Source organism: Aphelocoma coerulescens, chromosome 2, assembly GCF_041296385.1.
Source record: "Aphelocoma coerulescens isolate FSJ_1873_10779 chromosome 2, UR_Acoe_1.0, whole genome shotgun sequence".
NCBI lineage: Eukaryota > Metazoa > Chordata > Aves > Passeriformes > Corvidae > Aphelocoma > Aphelocoma coerulescens.
Genome location: NC_091015.1, coordinates 154704775 through 154728330, shown reverse-complemented (window position 1 = coordinate 154728330; position 23556 = coordinate 154704775). Strand labels below are relative to the sequence as shown.

General features: G+C 42.7%; 1 protein-coding gene across 2 annotated transcripts; it reads right to left on the bottom strand.

The window, feature by feature from the left end:
* Window positions 1-16142: 16142 nt before the first annotated feature.
* On the bottom strand, window positions 16143-22471 carry CCN3 (cellular communication network factor 3). Of its 2 annotated transcripts, XM_069005380.1 has the most exons (5): window positions 22254-22468; window positions 21929-22157; window positions 21416-21667; window positions 19325-19533; window positions 16143-17337 (listed from the first exon to the last, which is right to left on the bottom strand). In XM_069005380.1, exons 1-5 carry the CDS (start codon window positions 22320-22322, stop codon window positions 17041-17043), a joined length of 1056 nt encoding a protein of 351 aa, XP_068861481.1. In that variant the 5' UTR covers window positions 22323-22468; the 3' UTR covers window positions 16143-17040. The 2 variants fall into 2 exon arrangements, with proteins under 2 accessions (XP_068861481.1, XP_068861480.1); XM_069005379.1 differs by having other exon boundaries at window positions 21929-22471.
* Window positions 22472-23556: the final 1085 nt, after the last annotated feature.

Below are 23556 nucleotides of genomic sequence, written 5' to 3'. Positions count from 1 at the left end.
AAAGTAGTCATTTGTGGCTAGAGATCTCTGGTTTGCACTGCTCCACCTCCTCTAAGTGAGGAGGAGAACCAGGCCTTAAAATACAGGCTCACAAGACTCAGAGACTTTGAAAAAGCAGCCCAGCCTATAACTAGTTAAACAATGAAGCAAACAAGAAGGGGAGCAATTAAACTTTTTTATGAGTAGCAGGAGAACCATTGATTGTGAAATTTACTGGTAGCCAAGTTTTCCTCCCTTCCCTACCACTTATAATTATACTTAAATTGTAGCTACTGGCTGTGGCACAAAGCTCATGCATATAAACAAGTCCCAGGATATGCTGCAAAAAATACACTGTATGGGAGACATTAGCAAGAAGACAATCAGGAACTGGAATAGTGTTCCCACATGGAAAGCTGCGGGTGGTATAGAGAGCTCTGTATCCATATGGTTAGTTATGTGTAATATCTTTGTAATGACATTTGTGCCCCTCCATTGCTTTTTCTGGCACATGCCTGGTCTTGAGTCAGTTGGACCGATAATTACCAAATTGTGGTTTGCAGACCACTGGTGGTCCATAATCTTCTGGTAAGTGGTCCACAGCTGGGCTGCAGAACCAAGCTGAACAGCTTTCTGTTGTGTTTTCAATTAAAAATTTGATGATACAGGGTACATGGTGGTCCACAAGAGGGTCTTAGCATTAATGGTGGTCCCATTACTCTAAAAGTTTGGAAACACTGGCTTAAACAATTATGCAGATCAACAGTCTATTTGTGTTCTGTTGTTTGAAGTTAAATGTTACAGCATGTCCTCTCCTTTCATGTGTTGGGAGCTGTGTTGCCTGCTCTGCTTGTCAGTTTTAAAAATAAAAGTATCATGAAGTATGACAAATGTTTCTTTGTGGTCTTGTCTTCCCAGTTTATGATTTATTTAGCCCATCATTTTGTATGTACTACTGTATTCACATATCCGAAGTTTTTGTCCAAAAACCTGTAGTATTTTGGGAGGAAAAGAAGAGGGATGTTTTTCACATTTTCTTCAGTTAAGTGGGAGTTGGGTAGATGCAAGGTATAGAGCTGAGAAGCAGAAAGACTTTAGAGATGGTCATTGCAGTCTGTTCCCAGAGGTTAAGCTGGGGAAAAAAAAGGAGATGAACCTTATTTTATTGGGGAAGTTTTGTTGGCTCTTTTATTGCTTCCTTAGGTTAAATACCTGAAAATGGTCTAAAAGGGAAAGTACCTCAGTTTAAGCTGGATATTTAAGATTAGGCAAAGGCAAAGTTTGTTTGATTTTTATAAGCTCTGGGCTAGAGGCTTACAACCCTGAAGAAAGCTGTTTACAGCTTTGTCATCCAGCAAATTGGAGCAGCCTAAGGCTATACCTGCAGCTAGGGCTGGTTCTCCTCCCATACCTTGGTGATTACAACAGTGCCCATCATTCAAAACCATGGCCCCTTCAAACCGCAGCTTTTTAGTGGCCAGCTCTAGACTGTTCTGGACTGTGCAAGGTGCATTGCTCTTGGGAAAACTGCAGGAAAAAAATCAGCATTCCTTGCAGGAGAGGAAGAGCACAAACATGACCTTTTAGTTGAGGGCAGAGGGCATTTAGCTGGTAAGGAAGTGGCCTGGACTCCCCTCTCTACCTCCAGAGCTGTTCTCATATTTTACCCAATGCCTGGTAACATTAGCAGGGGCAGGAGCAGGCACAGCAGGGACGGTTCCATCTGCCCAGAGATTTCTGACCTCCTCTTGTTTTACTTATTCCCTACTGAACATGGAACACGGTCAGCTCCCATCAGGTCCTGATTTTGTGCTTCCCAGACAAAAGTTTTTGTTGCTAAGATATACCACATGAGAGAGCAACACCCCTGCCCTTGTCAGCTGAAGAAAAGCAGAATTGTTACTGTGTGTGTAGAGGTGGCTGAATCTGCTCTCTGGTGGTCCCCACCAAAGTTGGCACCTCTGAGTGCAGTTTAGGAGGTGTGAATCCCAATTTTGGCATCCCAATTAATTTTAGGTGAAGTGTCCAGGTGCTTCCTTTGAGCTGTGCACAGCCAGGACGGTCCAATGTCTAGGTCTGTAAAGTAATCCAACTTTAAATTCAAGTCCTTTGCCACTGCAGTAAAATGGAAGGTTCAGAGGTCTTTAACAAGCATTGTCCTAGAAATAAGCTTGGTTTGGTGCTTTTCCCCTTCCCACTGGAATATACTGCTGACTTTCTCCATTAGGAACCCTTTTGTAAACTTCCAGCCTAAACTTCATTGCCAGCCTGTGCCCATGTGCTCGTGAATGAGCTTTTCTACTTGTCTGTGTTTATAGAGAGTAATCATAATTTTTATTCGTGGGTGTTTGCTCCAGGCTAAGCCAGATGCTTCTAATATTGTATTGTAAGGTAGGCATTCCTGTTGCCTGTTTCCTTCATAGCTCCTCTAGCTGTAAAATCTACTTTAATGAAAAAGGATATGTAAGAAAAATGCATAGCAAATTCCTCCAAGCAAAAATCCTTCACCTGTATGTCAGTGACTGAATCTCAGACCCAGACCAGTAGGGAATCGGTATCCTTTATTCAAAGGAGTGAGTTGATTTTATACACTTTCCAAAGGCACAGTATTTCCTTATATGGCATGACCTGTCCCAGGTTGCCACATCAGCAGCACACTTTCTCAGTGTTCTTCTCTGGGGTGGTCACTCGCTGTTCACCCGTCCGTCAGCCCCCGGCAGGCTCCTCTCTGCAGGGCTCTGCCGTGTGACACCTCCTCCCCCCCGGGCCCGGTGGAGACAAGCCTCTGTGTGCCACCATGTGCTCCTTTGTGCCTCTGTAGGCAGGTTTTACAGCTCACAACCCAATTCTACCTTATGATTCCCCATACCTGTACTTAGTAAAACCTGGAATATCAGTTATATTCTATACTCACAGAAAAATTTCTCCTTCTGTATGCATGTGTATGCCTGGCTGGCTCACCATAGCTGTAATACATGTCAGTCATTCTCCTCAAATCACAATCCCATGTTTTCTGTCAAATACTCTTAATCCCCAAGATGTATAGCTTTTTATTATATACCATGAAGTTTCAGCCTGTTTCTGCTCCTCCAGTCCCCAGGCAACCCAAGTCTCCCTTGGTACTGCTTTGCTCTCTCTGTAGGCTGATCAGGACTGGTATGTCTGAGGCTCTCCCTGTGCTATGTAAGTCAGGGCCAGGCTCACTGAGCATCTGCACCTTCCTGCAATAAAAACAGTGACATGTCTTAGCATTTAGGGACAGTAAAGCAAGGCAGTATGAAACCACTTTGTATGGACTCCCCATGTAGACCAGTATCTTGTTTTAATTTCCTTCAAACCAGAATGCTCTTTGGTTGGCCAAAACTCAGTAGTGTTCTTGCTGGATCTGAATGGCTTTGCAACATTCAAGCTCCCAGAGGCTGGACAGTCTCAGCTGCTGTTTGTTAGGCACAAGTGCTATCCCAGTTACAAGAGTGCTAGATGTTGTGTGGAGGCTGATTCCACATTGTAGTTATTATTATTATATTTTATCATTATCTATGTTGCACCAGAGCTGTAAGTACAAGCACCGTCATGCTAGGCACATCTAATTAGGCTTCTTTCCAAGTGATGATATAAATATTTTATAAATACCTGGAGAAAGTTTATGCTGAGATTGTAGCCTTTCTCTTAGTCAGAAACTATTTGCTCCACGTCTTACAATTTCTGTTTCAGGTGACCACCTGTGTTGTGTGTGCCATCTGATACTTCTTGACTCTCTATCTGAAACAGTAAAATTCAGAACTGAAACAGAAAAACTCAGAGCCAGAATTGTTCAAAGTGTAGAAGTGTCTGCAACATGGTCATATTAGGGGCAATTTTATTCTGGTGGCAATTTCCTTGCAGACTGTGAGATGCTGTGGAACTTTTTTTGGCGATGTATTACAGGTATAATTTAAGAGAACACAGATTTTTTTTCATGCTGTTGTCCTTATCTTTACCACAATTAAAATATTGACCTTTTTCCATGAAAAAAAATGGTAAAATTGGCTTTTATTCAGAGCTCTCAAGACCTATGGGAAGCAGATCAAAAGCAGTACCACTCTGAAGAGAGATTTTAAGATGCAGTGACAGGGTTGTACTCAGACTGGCTCACTGCCCACAGCACAGTGAGGGCATCAGGAATCAGGTTTTACATTTCCTTCGGATGTAGGTCAGACTGAACAACACAGTCTTTTGAGCCTTGGCCTGGGCTGCATCACATTGGAGGTGATTTCACAACCCTGTTTCTTATTTATGTATTCAGTACAATTCTGGGACTTGGGAGGTGGACAGAAAGACTGCCTGGAAAAATAAAGCCTATTAAAACACATCTTGATACAATTCCCTTGTAATGATTTTGTGGATGCAAATTTCAAACAACTTCAAAAACATGAAATCAAACAGTGGAAAACAGACCTGCAAAGGGCACACAACAGAGAGAGCCCTGAAGGCTGGAGGACTGGTTCCTCAGCTGCCAAAGTCATTTATGGGAATTGTCCCCTGTGCAGAGCTCCATTATGCATACAGAACAATTTATGAAGATTCCTGTGGTCTTTGGGATCTTCTCTGCCAGGCCATGACCGAGGCAACTTCTTAATAAATTTCTGTCACTCTAGCTTCCCAGTCTCCTTATCTTGTATTACTGAATTCCTATTGTCTTATTTATTGTCTTGTCTTATTGTACTCCTATACTTGTCCTGTTGTATTCCTAGAAGTAAAATGTAAACGACATTTTCATCTGAAATATAGGAACAGCTAAAAATGACTTTGTGAAAACAAAGGCCCCAGGCAGCTTCTATGACAGCTTAGGTCAAAAATGCAAGAGGGTAAAAAAAAGGGTCTAATGGATAATAGAAGCTAAGATGTGGCTGATGTCATAACTAAAAAGAAAGCAGTTCCTGTGACACAAGTTGTTGGATTACAGTCCATATAACCACTGCCTATTTTAATGATTATTAATCATTGCAAGGAATGTTGTCTATTTAAATGCAAGAAAACTGTCTGAAGTTACTTCACTCATTCATTTTTTTTTTCCAAAAGGACAAATTCAAGCCTTAATTTATATTCCCATGAGAGAACATAAGTCTCAAAGCTGTACAAACTTGAAGTGCTTTGGACCAGGTAAGGTCTGTGTACAAGTCCTGTGTTGAGGATGATGAGGAGAAGGTTGTAAATGACTTACTCACTGGCTTCCTTTAACCCTTCCTCTAAGTCTTAGTAGGAAGTAAAGACCTTGGAGGTACAAACTGTGGATCTGGCAGAGAGAAATGCCTAGAGGAATCAGGATGGTGTTCCTGTGATGCTACAAAGTGGTTGTAGCATCCAGTGACCTTTCCATATTTGGTCTGTAATCAAGAAACACATCTCCACTACAGCCATTCCACCTCCTGCCTGTCTGATTTCATCTTATTTCAAAGTAAGCATAGATTGTTTGGCTCATACATTTTAGTTCCCTGTCTGTCTGCAAGGGGACATCAACTCCTATTGCCTTGACCCCTGTCATTTTGGTTTGTTATCATGGAGCCTCCTCCAGCTGCTATAAGCAGTACACCCAGCCTCTTCAGAGGTGGGCTCTTGAGCTTCACAGTTCTTGTTTTGACCACAGATCCCAGGTTAAGATATGATGTCCTGGTTACTTTTGGGAATTGTAACAACAAGATTAATAATATAATTCATAATTCATGACATCAAGACACCTTCTAATGGAAGGTTGTTGGAACTAGATGCCTCTTCTAACACAAACCTTTTTATGATGATAATGATTCAACTCTTAAAGCAAATAAAGAGTGAGACTGATAAGGGAACCTATTTGAATCACGTCACACATGCAGCTTTATTAGTGACATTTCTAGGCTGGGAAGGATTGAATTTGCAATAATATTAATTGTTCTCTTTTAAAATGGATTTAGTTTTTAATTCAGATATTTCCTTTTGTGGCAGTCATTTTTTACAGGCTGGTTGCCTGATCTCCTGGCACTGGAGAGGCTCTGTTGACTTTCTTCCATGTGTAGTGAATATGCATTGGGCTAAATCCCAGTGTTGTGCCAGGATCTAGCTCATTGTTATCCCATGTTCCTGTATGCCAAGTGCATTCCCATTGCCTTTGGCTGCAGCCCTCTTTTCCCACAGGCTTCCTGAAAATTCCCCTCTCTGTGGTTAGATACACCTCCATCAGAAACCAGGGTGGATGCAGGATTCCTGTTTCATGGTAGTATGGGAAACTACTGCACATAATGGGATGAGACCTTGCCAAGTGGCATTATAGATCTGCACCAGGGTCTCAGAATTCCCTCCAAGATTTCTTTTCTATGAAATTGAGTTTGCCCCAGGCTATGACACCATCTGTAAACTGCAGGGATCACAGGAGGCCAAAAATGTGCATTGTCTGGGGTTGGCTCTGCTGCAGATGGTGTCATGTAACCGTGGGGATGAAGACACCTTTTTGGTGCTGACGTATTACAAAGGTTGCACGGTTGTTCCCTATCATCACTGCCGTATGATATGGTCCCAGTTCTCTGTGGCTCAGCAGAGTGCCCCTACAGCTACAGCTTGAGCAACTCATGGTCACTAATATCTGGAAAAACAGTCCAGCAGCTCAGTGGGGTTCTGAGGGACCACAGCCCCTCTCCAGCCTTGTTAGTGCTGTGCTGTGCAATGTGGCCTTGGGCTCCTGGGACATGGTACTGCTGTGTGGTCTCCCCTCACCACACTGCTTGACATCTGGGCACACTAACCTCCTGCAATTAAGAAATGCCACATCTTCCAGCAATCATTTAATCCACTGTCCATAGAGTGAGGCTGGTCTGAAAGCCATCCTTCCATGCCAGGAATCCTAGCAACTCAAAAATATGTGATGCTGAACATCTAGAAACTAGCATTTTGACAGTGGTTACCCCCCTTGACGTGGCGGGTGTGCTAGCAGCCCTGCTCTGGGTTTTGCAGCCTTGCCCTGTGCAGCAGCACTGTTGCAATCCCTGGCTCTTTATGCCATGGAAACTGAGGCAAACAAAGGCTGAGTAAGTAGAGCAGTGCTACACAGCAAGTCTGTGGCAGAGCTGGGAACCAAACGCAGACTTTCTGACTCCCAGTCCTGGACTTCAGCTACCCACTGAGCTCTGACGAGCGACAAAGTGAATCTCACTAGAGACATCAGATAACCACAGTTTAATTTGGTTTCTCTGTGCTCTTTACCCTGGGGAGATAGCAGACCTCTGGCCACAAAAGGCAAGTTATTGAGAGATTTGCTGTTAATTCCTCCTTATGAGGTCCATCTTGTTATGTTTGGAGTTGCCATAGGTTTCTGTTTGTTTTGCCTGTTTTTTTGCATGTGGGGCTTGTGTATTTTATTAAGCCCTTGGCTAGTATCTTGTGCATGTTTACAATTTTATAAGGGCTTCTTTCGAGGTTATTCATTAACCTTTCAAAGGTGGCCTATTCTGAAGGCTTGCTATTGAATGCCAATCTTTGATAGATTCATGTCTCACACAGGGGTAAAGACCATTTCTCATAGGCTTGTAATTAATGTTCCCAAAGAGTTCCCCAGCTGCTTTTCATAGCTCTCTGTTCACATTGACCTTGGACTTCACATTCTCGATGGCTGTTGAAGTATAGTCATCAGAGAAACTGAGAGAGAAACCTCCTCTTATTTTCATCACTTCAACAAGAAAAGTCATCCAAGAGACACATTACCAGTCCCTTGTAGTTTGGATTTGCCACTGATCTGCTGGAGACCCAGCCTTTATCTGCCTCATATGGCTTTCTCCCCTGCCTTGTCTGGTCATGTTATGGGCAGTGGAAGGTTTTTGGTGACCTTAGTTATCACTTTAAGACTTCTCATATTCTCAGGTTTTGATATTTATATCCTTAAAAATTCTGTTTCAGACACACGGGAAATTAATTAGAAAGAGAAAGAGAAAGCAGCTGCTTTTTTCAGCACAAGTATGAATTTTGTAATTCAATGTGAATTGTAAGACACATGAAATTTAGAAAGATTTTTTTACTACTTCATAAGAATCATGCAGCATGTGTTTGTGGGTTAAGTTCTGGAGAAGCAATTTCTATTATTTCACTCTATATATAAAAGCAAGAGCATAGTTTCCATTAGCACATACCCTTCCTCTGGGAAATGATTAATTTTACTCTAACTACAGTTAATAAGATTTTTTAAAAATAAACTTACATAAAAGGATATGAATTGATAATAGACATAAAAAGGTTAGTATTTTCCTTAAGGCTGAAAACAGATTTGCTTGCATTCTTTTTGTGGATGTCCCAGTGTTTTTTCATAAAAAAAACGAGTCCTAAGAACAGATGCCTTATAATTTTTCAGCTGCCTCCCCCTCGTGGTAAATCTGTAAAACCTCTGGAAAACCTCTTTTCTTGGAAATGGTGAAAGTTCAGCACTTGCATTTCAAGATTTTTTTTTTTTCTTAAGCTGGGCAGAGGCTTTAAAATGCTGAACAAATGTGAATTAAAGCAAGAACATATCAGTTCTTTCTAGGAACCAAAAACCCAAATAAGCTTAAATAGAAGAACACAGATACCTCAAAGAACTTTGTGTAACAGCTGCAGCTGCCTTGAGGCTTTTCCTATTTCTCAAAACAATTCTCCTGCCCTTCCCTCTCCCTTCCCACTTCCAGCATGCCTGAAGGCTGCAGCAGAAACTTCTCCTCTTTTTTTTTTTTTTTTTTTTTTCGTGCCGAGTGCCTGGGAGGCAGGGCATGGACTCGCTCCCAAGCCCTGGGGCTCCTGATCTTCCTTGTCTCTTGATGGAGTTGGGAGTTCTGTCACTTTGCATGGGCTGCAGATACTGATCCCTCTGTGGGTTTTTTCACTCTGATAGGGAAGCTAAAATGTTCACTACAGCTTGGAAGAGGAAAGATTTGGCAACCACATTGAATAGTGGTTAGTGCAAGTGAGGGATGGCTATTTCCTTCACAAGCATCCCAAGGAAGAGATGCAAAGCCATCTTCCACCAGGCACTGTGTAACCCAAAACAAGATGGCTTGTAATCAGATGAAGTAGGACTGTCTTAAGTACATCTGCATTATATAGAGAGCAGCCCCTTCTCTATGGAGTGAATAATAACCATTCCAAGGACCATAATTTTCCCTGGGCTCACTGTCCTTCTGTTCTTTAAAGGCCTCTCTTTTGTGGTGCCTGAGACCCCTTCTATTATCTGAAAAGAAAGCATATTGCTTCATTTCCTCTGCAACATGATCCTCTGAAGTGCAGAGTGGACTTGAAAGGGTAAAGCTAACAGGAGCAGGAGGAGGAACAGGAGGAGAGCCTTTGTGGTTAAGGCTGTGGATGGTGACTTAAGAGAAATGGCTCATTTCCTGGGTTTACCACAAATTGTGTGTGGTGGGGAGGAAGCTGCTCTTATATTCTGAGCTTTTAGTGCCTTGTGTGCTAACCAGAGAAAAGGGCCTCCCCTTCATCCTTTGTGTCTTTCCTGCTTTACTGGAAAGTCTGGGATGAGAAACTTTCTTCTGCATTGTTTATCTACACGAAGCAAACAAGGTCCTGGAGGAGACTGGGGCCTGCCATAATGCTAATAAAAATTTAGATACATTTAAAAATTGGGCTCCTGTCCTCCCCTGCTGTTGTTGTCCCCCTAACCAGTGGCAGTTTTCATAAGCAACATCAGTTGGCCTCATCCTTTCCAGATGCATCCCTGCTTTCAGCAGCAGACCCAAAGGTTATCCTTGACAAGTCCAAATGATCCGTAGCCACCAGGTGTCCCCCTTCTCCATGGTTTGCAGGAGACCTGCGCCGTGCCGCTGTAACACGTCTTCCCTTGTAAATTTGAAGTGAAATAGTGCTTGTAATTCTGGCCCCAAGATGGGCTCTTCTGTCTTTCTTCTAAGCAGTGCAGCAGTGCCAAAGGCAGCCCTTAGCACTGTCCTATTATGAGAATGACAGAGTTTCATGTACATTTGCAAACTCACAGCTCACAGAGTGAGCACGTAAGCTGCGGAACGCTGAAGTTATATGCTTCCATTATGTTAAAATTCGGATTCTTTTCCCCAAAGATGTACATTTTGTTTCTGAGGTAGGCAGTCTAACATGTTACAGTCTGAAAATACAGTTTTTGCAAAGTGGTGAAGGCCCAACTTTTTAAGCATTTCAATGATTATACTTGTATATGAAGGCAATTCAAAGAATTTAATTCTGCCTCAATCTGTGTAAGGATTTTTGGATTTTGCCTCTTTGCACAAACTCCCGACTTTATATTAAAGTGCAATTCTTTAATGAAAAATAGAGATGATAAAAAGCCCAAACAACTCAAACTAGCAATCCTCCCACAGGGTCTAACATACTTGTTCTTCTGTCCTGATGGTCAGAGCACAATCCTAGGTATGTGCAGCCTCAATTTGGCCTAATGGATAGATTCTTTCTGAATTTCTGTGAATCAAGCAACATGAGGTGCTGAGCCTGGGTCTTTAATGAGCCAGACCCAGAGGTATAGGAGAGCAAATCTCCCTCAGTTAGCATCCTTCTAAATAGCATTTATCTTTTACCAGAAGAAAAAATAAATTTGACACGCTTCAAAAAAAAGGTCCAGTTAGCTCCAAGCAAGTGGACTGTGATGGATACAACGTATATTCTGAAGGCTGCAGGTCACATGGAGAAAGGGAGAAGGCAGGATGCATGGGATGCATAGGGAAGGCCATTGGCCATGGAGTATGCATGTACGTGCATAATTTACCACTTGAGGGCACAGTGGAAGTGAAAAATAAGGAGCGGGATAAGGAAAGCATGGAAAAAATATGGAAGAGGGTGGAAAACAGTCTTGGCACATGGTGATAGCTCGAGAGGCTAAAGAAGAGGAGAGACAGATGAGACCAGAGATCCAGGTCTCCCTGTATGAACTGAAATGCAAAATTTTGGGGGAAATACTTTATTCTAACATTGAATAACAACAACCAGATTAACGTCCATTAACAGTGAAGAGTTTTAGGTCAGTGGGGCATTTTTCTTCATTATTTTAGTGTGACCATTTGCATGTCCAAGGCAGAATAAATCAATTTCTTGGGACACAAATAGGGCTTTTTTTTTGCCTGTTTGCTAATCTAAAAATCATTCAGTTAAGTCAGTTGACCAGCAAGGGTCCTCTCTGAGTGGAGAGGCTTAGTGTGAGATTAATTTTGTGTCCTCCAGCAAGCTCACTGGCAGGCAATCTGCTGGCCTCCCTCTACAGTCCATGGAGAACATTAAACCCATCTTTAAACATGGGTTTAATGACAAAGAAAGAGACTTAGCTCTAACTTTACACATTTATAGAAATAAAAATTTTAACATCATGGAGTAAAACAAATGTTAAAAATATTTGCTAGATACTTGAAACTAAACTCTTTATGTTGTAGTTGTATGGTAGGTCTCTTGACTGATACCAGCATAGTAGCTCTGGTCATAGAACAGGTGTACATACCTGTGTAATGCATGAACTGGGATTGATAGCAGGACAATCAGAGCAGAATTTTCCCTCAGGTCACACTACATTTTGTGCCTTCAATAGACATCTCATATTACAAAATTTAGCATGGTGGACATAACTAGAATTATTTTTTGAGACAGGAAACAAAGCTTCTGCCAACACAGAAAGTTTTAGTACAAAATAATTATTTTATTATTAAAAAAAATAAGAAGAAAAAGAAATGCCAGTGTATTGAGTTCTCAGAGGAGAGAAATAAAATGTTATTTCATGAAGTTCACATTTGTCGTAATACGTAAATACAAGGACTAGAATTAGTAAATGAATTTTTTTCCATCCATCTTCCCACACACCTAGAAATTATTGAAAATAGGGTGAAGAAAAATTATGCCTTGGACTAGAAAGAAAAAAATAGTAACATTCTATTTTTTTATTTCATTATAATCTATTTCATTATACATTATACTACTCCTGGAAATATACTGGAAAACAAAAAGGGTGAGGCCATGATCTTAGTGAAATCAATTGTAGAATTCTACCCATTTTGAGGTTTTCACTCTAGTGTCAGGCTTCAGTTGAGGAGGCTGTCAACCGGTCTCCTTACACAGTGAAGGCAAAAAAAAAGACATTTTCAATGTGTTTGACTACTGCCCTGGAGAAATTCAAAGCAGATTAAATACAAGAAGCATGCTGTTTTGATGAAGTCCTAGAGATTAAAGAGTCCTGGAAGTAGCTATAAACATCTCAGGCTACAGGGTGTAACACTGGGTATCATCAACATCAGTTATTGAAGGTGTACTTAGCCTACCAGCTGTTAACACCAAAAACTGTTAAGTGACTTGTTTTTGGGGCAGTCCTTCAATTGAGGTAGCAAAGGAAAGGTACATATGTTCAGAGAACATGGGAATGACACTGAACCGTGCCGTAAATCAAGTCCCTCTGGATGGGAGAGAATTTGCTGAAAGTCCTTGCAAGGAGTTTAAAAGATAAACCAAGACATCTCCTTTAGTTTCAATGCTTCCAGATAGTTGTTTATTAAGTCTTACCAGAGGAACACAGCCACTAGCGTGACCCAGGTACAGCATAGAGCACAGAAAAGCAGGAGTGAAGCCTCTCTATCAAGATTTACACAGCCTTTTAAAGAGATTTTAACGAATAGTTACTAAAAACGTACATTATTTTCACTTTCCTACCAATTATTCAGTAACACGATTAGGAACTGCGGAATTTTCTATCCAATCATTCCAAACTACTTTTACTGCAGAACATGGAGTAGTAGAAGAAGGAGAAGAAGGTTTAGAGAACAACAACAATCCTCCATTTTGATATTTTTTACTCTTATCTATTTACTACAAAGAGAAGCCCAAAATCTCTAAATTTTTCACCCTGTGACAATCTTACATAGTAGTCTATCACCTAATTCACACCACTGTATTTTCTAGTTCTTGTCTGACTGTTGGTAATTTTTTCCAAGGTTGGAGGCTAAAACAGTGTTGTTCAGGGGCGTAAGAACCCTTAAAAACAGGCAGAGAAATATTCTCAGCACTCTGGGTTCTTAGAGGGAAGAACAAGCTGACCAGCGCATTTTGTGCTTGTTTCATCAACACACAGTTCACATTGCTGTATGGACCCATACATAGAACGCTGAGCGATGTTCCCTGAGATGCTCAGATATGAATCCTTGGAGATATGAACATGAATTGCTGACATTTGGATAATTTAATTTTTCTCAATCTGAGTAATTAACTTTGCTTCTTTAGGAAAATAACAGCTCTACAGAAATGTTCAGGATTTTATCACTGGAGTTTACTCCTATAAATTTCACAGGTTTGACACACCACTGTTGTGTTTTAACTAAATCAGTGTCAAGAGCTTTTTCAGAAACAGGCTGAAATTAGCCCAAAGATTAAGATAGTAACTGTCCATCTTAAAGTAAAATGAATCTAAATGCATATAACCAAACTGATAGCAGATGAAAATCTGTCTCTACTGAGCTGAGGTAATAGCCACTGAATTGGTATTATGTATATAGTCTAAAAGACAGTAAAACTGGGTCAGATCTTTGGCTCCTTTTGTCCAGAGGAAACACTTATGATTCCTTCCAAAAGATATGTTTTCCTGCTGAAATGCTATAGTAACATAAGAAGACATCAAGACTGCTGTGGTTCTGGTGTTTATAAAGATGGCTAGTAAGGATTTGAACACAGTGGCACTTCTCTTTTGTGGAGGTTGCAGTGCTCATAATAACACTATTACCTTTTCACAAAATGAGTTAAAGATATAGAAATCAGGTAGAGCAGCACTACGAAAGGTTATGGGGGCATTTTGGCACTGATTTACTGAAGTGCAGACTGTTGTTTAAAGTGCTGGTGAAACAGTATAGACAAAAGGAGTTACTCAAGTTGCAGTTGAACTCATATGCCATAGTGCCCGTATTTCCCCTTTCCAAAAGAAGTGATGGACAATCCACAAGAAGAGTCCCAGCAGGAAGCTGCATTTATGTCTCTTCAAAAATACCAGAAATAAAACTCCTGCCTTTGTTGGGGGAAAAAAACTGACAAACTTAAGAGTAGTGGATGACAATGTACAAAGGGTAGTGGGTTCATATCCCAGACAAGCTTTTTAACTTGCCTGCAAAGTGGAAGCTACTTATTGAACTGCTTCTCCCTGGTGCCTGTGCTTTGCTTGTATGATCCAATAAAAGTAAAACTTAAGGAATGACATGAAAATCCAGATAACATTAAGGGAAAGCATGGGAATAGAGGAGAAGCAATGCAACAATGATAAGCTGATGCCCAAGTATAAATAACTTTGGGTGTGAATGGAATAGAGGAACTGTCAAAATAAAGTGAATGAACCATTTTACTTCATAGGAAATCAGTGGTTGACTGCATTCCTTTCTAATTACATCTGGCTCAGCATTAGCTGGGTTTTATTAATCCAAAAACTGTTTAAATTTGTCCAGACATTATTGCTGCATTGCTCAGTAGTTGATGCATCTTTTGAAAATCAGGATGCCTGTAATTTGCAAGACGACCCAGAGAAATACTTGATAGCTTGCATTATAGTAGAGAAGCATTGCACAAGCCAGCCTGATTTTTGGGGTGGGGGGGTGGGGGGATGCAGGAGGAGATGTACAATGAAAGTAGTTTAAAAAAAGCCCTTCTTCCATCTCTCCTGGATTCTGATCTACTCCTTAATCACTTCTCAGCTGCTCTGAGGCGTCCTGGCCATGTCCTGTCTAGCTCTTGGCATTTCCTAGCACAGAAGGTGTTACATTAGAAGATACGGACCTTTTGAACCAGGTCCAGAAGAGAGCCACAAAACTGGTAAGAAGGATGGAGTACCTCTTCTTCAAGGAAGGGCTGAGAGAAAGGAGTTTTAAGACAAAAGAGGTAGATTCAGACTAGATATAAGGAAAAAATTTTGTATAATGAGGGTAGTGAGACACTGGGACAGGTTGCCCAGGGAGGTGATAGATCCCCATCCCTGGAAACATTCAAGGTCAGGTTACAGGACTCTGAGCAACCTGAAGCAGTGGAATATGTCCCTGCTTATTTCAGAGGGGTTGGACCAGACGACCCTTAAAGGTCCCTTCCAACCCAAACTATTCTATGATTAGGGATTGCACTATAAACAGTGCAAGGGCAGGGAGTGTTGCATGTATGCACAAACATAGTCTTGTTCCAGCTGTTGGAAAAGTATAAAACAGGCAGGAATGTGTTGATAACAATAGCAATGACTACAGAGAAATTCATCACTGGTGAAGTTAGTGGAGAAAGACATGCAAGAGCCCAGGTGAGGACCTGATCTATCTAAACCTGAACTGAATCAGTTTTAGCACCAGGGCCTCATAATTTCAAGGATAACCTAAAAGTTGCTAAAAACCCATCAGCTGTTGATGCTTGCTCATAGTTATCTTTATCTTAGGCTTCATTGTCTAAAATGAGGAGTCTCAGCCCCCAGCTGAATTCCACCCCTCAGGAATTGCCAAACTGGAGTTTGATAGCTCCTTCAGAGAAGAACACTAGGCCAAATATGTTAAGATTAGGCTTTCTGCCTTTTTTTCTCAAGACAGAGTTGTTTCCTATCATATGGTTATAGAACAATTGTGGCATAAGAACAACTCTGCTTGCTAACAGAGATAGACACACACCAAGCTAAACTTGGTCTCAGTCGAAGCAGCTGAATGTCTCCACAACTGTACTTAGGACCTATTGGCACAATCCTGCTACATACATGATCTAACATACATGAAACTGCCATTCTCCTCAGGCTCTATATTTCTTGGGGATATTGCCATACAGTATCTAACACAAACATGATCACAAGCTGATTTTGTGAGGCTTGAAGTGTTGCACAACCCAATGAAATACTCTGTTAAGTTGTTCAGAACCAAATATGAACTCTGAATCGTGTAATTATTCTTCACCACCACCACTATGTTTCAGGGCACACTAACTTTATTTACATCATCCTATCTCCCATGCTAACTTACTCTGAAAGAAACCTCCTTTCTTATATGTGCCCCACAAATTATTCATGCTTCCCTGTAGCAAGGCACTGCATGACTTTTAACGCAGCGATTAACATAAAGAATAACGCAAGAAAGCATCTTGTTTTTAGGAGTCTGCGACCCTTTTTCTTCCCATTGCTTTTATCTGTTAAAAGCTGGTAGTTTAAGAAAAACAAATTTAGGAAAAAATATTTTGGATCACATAAAGTTTATTTACTTAGTCAAGTTATATTACAGTATGTACAGTTTCTATTTACATATACACCTTTCTAAGAAATGAAGCACCATATGATACAGTTAGTATTTTAGAAGAATTTACAGATATATTATTTTTGCATCCAAATAGTTTTATCTACAGACACACATTGGTTAGAACCAAATTCTTATACAACACTGACTTCAGCTGGTTTTGGATTAGACTTCTATTGAAGTTACCAAAGAGAAATTTAATTGCTGCCAGCTATCAATCTGCTGTGCTTCAGGATAAGAGATCTTACCTATGTAGTTTCAGGGGCTATGTGCAAACTTAATCCTCAAAGTCAGAGGTATTGACAGAAGGTATTTTATAAGCCACAATAAAGCAACACTTTCATCAGTAAGATTTTTACTGTCATCAAAAAATAGAGTTTCATTAAAAAGAAAAAAGAACACTGCTGAAGTGTTTATATGCAGTATGGAAAGTGAAGTTAAAAGCCTGGAAGCGTATGTGATACAGTATCATGCATTCCTCATGGAATCCCTTTACTCTCAAGGAGCCCAGTCTTACACCTACTGAAACTTGCAGCATAATCCCCTTAACTCAAGGGGAAAGTCTAGCTATTGGCTTTGTAATCTTTATGCCACCATCAAGAAAAAAAGAAGGCTCTGTCCAAGGTACAAAATTTCCTTCAAGTGAATAAAAGACATTCAGAGATGGCAAACATAAAATGAGGTATTTAATAAACTACAGGGGGGAAAAAAGCACCTAGTTTGAAAGACCATTCAGAAAAATATTTTAGATGTTTCATATATGCATTTGTTATGTTCACCTGATTGTGGGTCAAGTGTTGTATAAACTGCTTGTATTTTTTGCGCTAATTCATGCTTTTCATATTTTTGCTTCACTAGACATGGGATCTAATGGCTGGAAGAAAACAATGTTACTCTGAGGACAGTTGTTATGACAGACACAGGTGTTGATCAACATCATTGGCTTATTTAGGACTTTGCCCTGGGGACAGTGGAACTCAACCTGGATGGTTTTGGTGTTGTGTGGGGTGCAGCAGCGCCCATCGCTGCAGAGGCCGCAGTAACGGGGTCTGTACGTCTGCACGCTCGTGCAGTTCTTGTATTCGTAGCGAACGGCTCTCACTGACTTCTTTGTTCGGTTACATTTCTTCCCTTTCTAACAGAAATATGAAGAGACAATAAATATATCATTGCATAAGACAGCATTTAACAACTGACATGCAAAGATACAGGTCTATGCTGAAAATTTGAATTTGTTGTCTTTATTCATTCAACAGCAAGAAAACTCTGGAACTGCTTCAGTAGTTAGTTACAGGTAACACCTGCAAGATCTGCCCTTCGACAGCAGTGTGTTACCGGACCAGTAATGAAAGAAAAATAATTAAAGTCCACTCTTGTCATCTGAGACAAACCCAGTCTACATTCATTAATAAACTATACTGAAAAACCTCTCAGTCTAGTGTAGTTCCATCAGAGAATCAGCAAGTCAAATGAGCAAGTTACAGGACTAGATTCAGGGAAATAAAAAGAAGGTAAAATAAACTGCAAAAGTCATCACCCATTCCTGTGACTCAAGGCAGAACCAGATTTAGCCACATTAGTTTTAACAAATGATTGATTAACTTGTCCTTGGAAGTCTTCAATGACAGAGACTCCACATCTGCTGCAGACAGCCCTAAGATTTCACTATTCTTACTGCTTGGAACATTTTCACTCACATCTTAATTTTTATGCAGTCTAAACTCACCATTTCTTGTTATATCCTCCATAGACTCAAAACAGGCTGCAATATCTGAACACGGTTATGAGAACACATCTCTCTTCTCTTGCATTCAGAAGAAGTTCAGTTCTATCTGGTTTTCCCTAGATGAACATGTTTTCCAGACCTCTGATCATTCTTGTTAATCACCTCAACCCCTCCCACATGTTTCATCTCCTTTACAAAACACAATACTTAAAACTGCAGAGACTGTTCAGCAAAGGCCTTAGAAATGCTTTCCGACATTTGGAACATTACAGAAATTGATGGGCTTCTTACCTAGATACATGTTATTCTCCCTGATAGAAACACTTAATGTGGAGAAGAAACAAAAAAAGTCATCTCCCTTAGATAAAATTCTTTTTTTACATCAGAAATGTCAGTGTTGGGTTTGTTTTTGGAGAAAAAACATCATAAGGATTAAGATAAGGTTTACTTTATCAAACAGACATTTCATACATTTCTCTGCTGTTCCAGATACTCAACAGACTAGAAATGTGATATATCCATTCTGTATTACTGAAGCAACTCTGATGTATATGTACAGGTAGTACAGTTGCATTTGTGGGAGAAGTTACACTTTGTGAACTGTCAAAATAATCTGCATATGCAATATATGTGATCTGTTTGGGATGACTTAAATTATCATAGAATCATAGACCACTGTGGGTTGAAAAGGACCTTTAAAGGTTATCCAGTCAAACCCCCTTGAAATAAGCAGAGACATGTTCCACTAGATCAGGTTGTTCAGAGTACTGTCCAGTCTGACCTTCAATATTTCTGGAAATGGGGCACCTACCACCTCCCTGGGCAACCTGTTCCAGTGTCTCACCACCCTCACGGTACAAATTTTTTTTCCTTATATCTAGTCTGAATCTACCTCTTTTAGTTTAAAACTATTACCCCTTGTCCTATCTACAGGCTCTACTAAAAAGTCTGTTTCCACCTTTCTTTTAGGCCCCCTTTAAGTACTGGCAGGGACTGTAGGGTCTCCGCAAAGCCTCCTCTCCTCCAAGTTGAATAATCCAAACTCCCTCAGCTTTACCTCATAGGGGAGGTACTCCAGTCCTCTAACCACCTTGGTGGCCCTCCTCTGGATTAACTCCAGTAACTCCATGTCTTTCCTGAGGGCCCCAGAGCTGGACACAGTGCTCCAGGTGGGGTCTCACCAGAGTGCAGCAGAGGGGCAGAATCACCTCCCTTGACCTGCTGGAGTTGCAGCACAAAGCTACTGAGCAAACACAGCAAGTCTAATGCTGTACCAAAACCACTTAGCTTGCTGCACATGTGCTGTTGCATCTGGAGCATTATAGACCATAAAATTCCAACTTTAGAACTAGAGCTGAAGAGATTCTGCTGCTCTGCCTCACTCCCTGCAGCATACCTTATCAGATGACTCTTCATTTTCACATGGTCTTATGATGCAAAGTCGTGTCTGCTTCACCATTTCACACTGTTGATTCTTGTTAGTAACACGGGTGGAAAAGCCCATTCCACAGCTTTTGGAACAAGCACTCCATTCTGTCGTCTGCTCAATACAATTGGCACTTGAATCTGACACATCGATTCCGAGTGTGGCCTCCTGTCTGTAGGCTGGAGACAAAACCCCACAGAATTTTATTACAAGAAAAAGTCACATGAAACCTCAGTATGTAATTGAGCTCTATCATATCTGGGAAGGAACATGTGAGACAAAACAAGGTTCAAAATCCATGCTTTTGACAGGATTCAGAAATTTTAAAAGCTGTCTTTTTAGGAATCCTGAATGGCAACTTCCTAAAACTAAAAAATAAAACCAACCCAAACCAGAAAGGTGCGTATCACTGTAATCAGCAAAGCATTTAGATTCAGTTCCCTCAAGTCCACAGCTGGAAGAATTACTAACAACTTTTAAACCAGTTTAGAATCCTAAGAGATTTTTATTCCTCGCCCTTTCTAGTAGAAATATATCACGAATCTGTTCTAAAGCTATGTCATAAAAATATTTATATTAGGTATGAGTGGACAGAGGCTGAATGATTTATCTAAACTAATAAACAGCATGGAACTAAAGTCCTTTTACTCCTGAGAGTCGTAAAATTACCCCATCTTGTCAATTATTGACAGACTACAGCCAGGGTGATGGTGGGGAGGGAGCAGGGAAGCCATTTCCAGGAGCTATCACAGGTACTTAAAGCCATGGTCAAGCCTGACCACTGTCCTGCCCTCCTGGCAACGTTAAGCTGCACTATGCAAATATTGCTGAGGCACAGTATGGTTCACTGATCAAAGCAGGAGCAAACAGGAGACAACACAACTGAGCCGTCAGTTACAGCTCTTGCTGTTAAGCTCCTCTAAAACAGCCTTTCTGCCTTTTGAATGGCAAAGATCCAGAAAAGGTGGCCTCCCAAGAGGGATGGCCATTGCTAAAAGAATGCAGACAATTTGTCTGTAGGTATTTTATGGATTACCCTGTCACTGTCAGGCCAACCAAAGAAAAGGAAAGGTAATAAAAAGTGTCAAACTTTTTGTTTCTACTTTATGGGCTTTAAAACTAACACTTCATAGCACACTGAAAAGCTGTTAAAGCTTTTCTTCCTCAATCCTTTCTCACTTCTTTTTTAAACGGATTAGCTGAGTTTTGGCATAACTAACTGCCCAGGATCACAAAGAGCAGTCAGTGCCTGGAAGAGAATGCAGTGCCCTCTACTCTCAGTAGAAAGTTATGAAAATTCATGTTAAACTAATAGTATAATTTAAAGGGGGTGGAGATAGAATGTAGTAGAAAAAATGAAAATAGGGAAAAACTGAGAAAGGGGAAAATATTATCTAGCTTTTTAAAAAGCCTGAGTTCTGCACTTTGGAGTGGGTTGGGTTTTCTTACAAATCCATTCACTGTGTTTATAACCACTGCCTCTCCAAGTACTCTGTAGTGTTTTTAATGCCAACAATAAACATGAGCACTCTAGCACAGACAGGCTGGAATTCGTTGGCATTTTAGCTGCCATGCTGACCACTTGTAAGAGCTGCAGAATTCAGGGGGGAAAAAAATCTCTTGTAGACAAAGCTGTTATAATAGTACATACATTGTAACATATTCTTGCAGAGCAACTAGCAAGACTGCAAGGGAGTTTTTTGGGTTGGTTGTTTTGGGGTTTTTTTTTGGTGTGGGAATGTTCAGAGGATTAGTATCTTGTCGCTGTTTTATTCTGGTCACAGAACTAATGTGTACCAGATAAAAAGAAATTAAAAAATTGGGAACTAACTTAATTAACTTTTAAAACTGCTATGCATGTTCATCCTCTGAATCTTTTCTTTTACCTGTTGAGTTCTGCCTTTATTCATAACCACTGGTATATCTACTAGTCACTCGAGGTGAGAAAAAAGATCAGAAAAAAAATCGACCATGCAAGCAACGTGCAACCCTGTGGATATTTTCAGTATGCTATCACCTCCTCCTCACAATTGCTACGATAATTCATTTTAATTTCCTCACCAGCCATAGCAAAACCTCCCAAAATCACTTCATCGTCAGGGTCGCAGACCCACTTCTCACAGCACTCTCCAGGGACTTCGACTTTTCTGGGGAAGGGGCAGTCGGGCCCGGGGAGCAGCAGGTCCAGGTTGCAGCGGGGCACGCAGCCGATCTGGCCGTCGCGGCAGGTGCACTGGTACTTGCAGTTGGGCTGGAACGTCTCCCCATTGCGATAAATCATCCCATCAAACACGCAGTTGTCTCCCTCCAGCACTAGTAGGAAAAGGGGAGGCATTTCGCAAGGGCGGAGGGCACTCGGGCACTCCCCGGCCCTCCCAGCCCCTCGGCGGCCGCACAGGCACCTCCCGCAGCATCAGGGGCAGTCTCCCGTGGCGCTGGCGGTGCGGAGGATCGGCCGCTTCGCCGGAGGCCAGGCGGGAGAACTGCGGGACAGCGGGCCCGGCCCGGAGAGGGTCTCCCCGCCGCCCCCCGAGGGCCGCCGCAGGCGGGGGACGTCCCACGGCCGCCACCTACCCATGCAGATGCCGGCGGCCGCGCCGTCCTCGGGGCCGCGGTCGCAGTAGAGGCCGCTGCTCTCGTCGCAGGGCAGCAGCGCGGAGCAGCGCTCGCCGCGCTGCCGGGCGCACACCAGGCAGCAGGAGCAGCCGTCCAGCACGGCGGGCACGCCCGGGGCGCAGCGCGGCGGCTCGGCCGGGCAGCGCCCGCCGCACGAACGGGGACATGCCGGCTCCCGGCCGCTCACCTGCGGGGACAGAGCGGCCCCGGGGGCCGGGTCACGGGGCCGGACCGGCCGCCGGTTCCCCACAGCCGCCGGCCCCGCCGGGCGCCCCGCACTTGCCTCGCACGGCCGGAGGAGGAGGAGGAGCAGCAGCAGGGCGGGCAGCTCCTGCCCGCCGCCCGTCACCATGGTCCCGGCCGCCGCCTGCCCGCCGCCCTCTCGGCTCTGCCGGCAGAGCCATTGCAGCCGCTTTTATAGAGGCGGTCGGGGACCCCCCTCCGCCACCACCCCCACACGGCGGGCAGCGCGGGCCAGAGGCGGGGAGCTGGAGCCGGGCCGGGCGTTCCGCTCCCCCCCGTTCCCTCCGCCACCTGCCCCGGCGGCGCCGAGCCGCTGCCCTGCCCGGCGCCGGGCGCGACCCCTCTGCCCAGGGGCGGTGCATGGAGCGGGGACCGGAGCCCCGAGGGCAGAGCCGGCCCCTGCCCGGAGGTTGGGCTGGCCCAGTGCTTGAAGTCGAGAAGCTACCGCCGAGGAGGCTACCGCCCTGTGCCCGGCCCTACGGCCCCTTTCCCGGCCCGTGTGCCCGCACTGTCCTTCCCCACACGGGCCGGGCTGCGGCCACACGCCCTGGGGAGGCACGGTGCTGCCTCGCAGCTCTGCGCGGCTACTCCGCGGTCTCTGGCATCGCCGGGATGGCTGGGCAGTGCTTGGCGCTGGAGACCAGCCTCCCCAAAGCCAAACACCTCTCGGGCCTACACTGCTCCTGACCCAGGCGTTGAAGCGTTTTGGGCACAGAACTCTTTAGTTTTAAGTCAGAGGCACTGTTCTTTACTACAGAGGTGCAGGTGTACGAGTTTATGGGAAACAGATGTTGCATAGGGAGTCCTTCCTGCTCTGTGTAAAAGGGTGTGTTGGAGTGGTTATAGACTATTCAGTGCCTACATGGTGTGTGCAACCACAGGGGATACAGAGCAAACAGGCCAGGCCTCAGGAATGCTTTGTAGAAGTAACTCCAGTGCTCTGTGCTGTTATTTTAGCATGTGCAGGACAGATTTAAGGCCAACTGTAAGGGAGACTAAATCTGTTAACAGGTTTTACTCATCAGGAATTGCCTTCTGCCTAAGGCAGGCCTTCTTAGGTCTTGCTAGGATACAGATATTCTTTATCCGTAGTTGTCTGAGGCAGATAATACACACTGGATTCTGTTATGGCTTGTTAAAGAGAAAATATTTGAAAAATAAAACTTGTTGACAGACTAGTGAAAACAAGATGTCTTTTAAGACATGACAAAAGTGGTACTCATGAATTTACAAGGCTACTGTAGTTCTATACCAAAGCAAAAGTCAACACAAAACCAGAAATGGCAAGATACAAGTTTTGGTTAGGATGAAAGTGACCATTCCTTTCTTCATGCTAAGTGGCA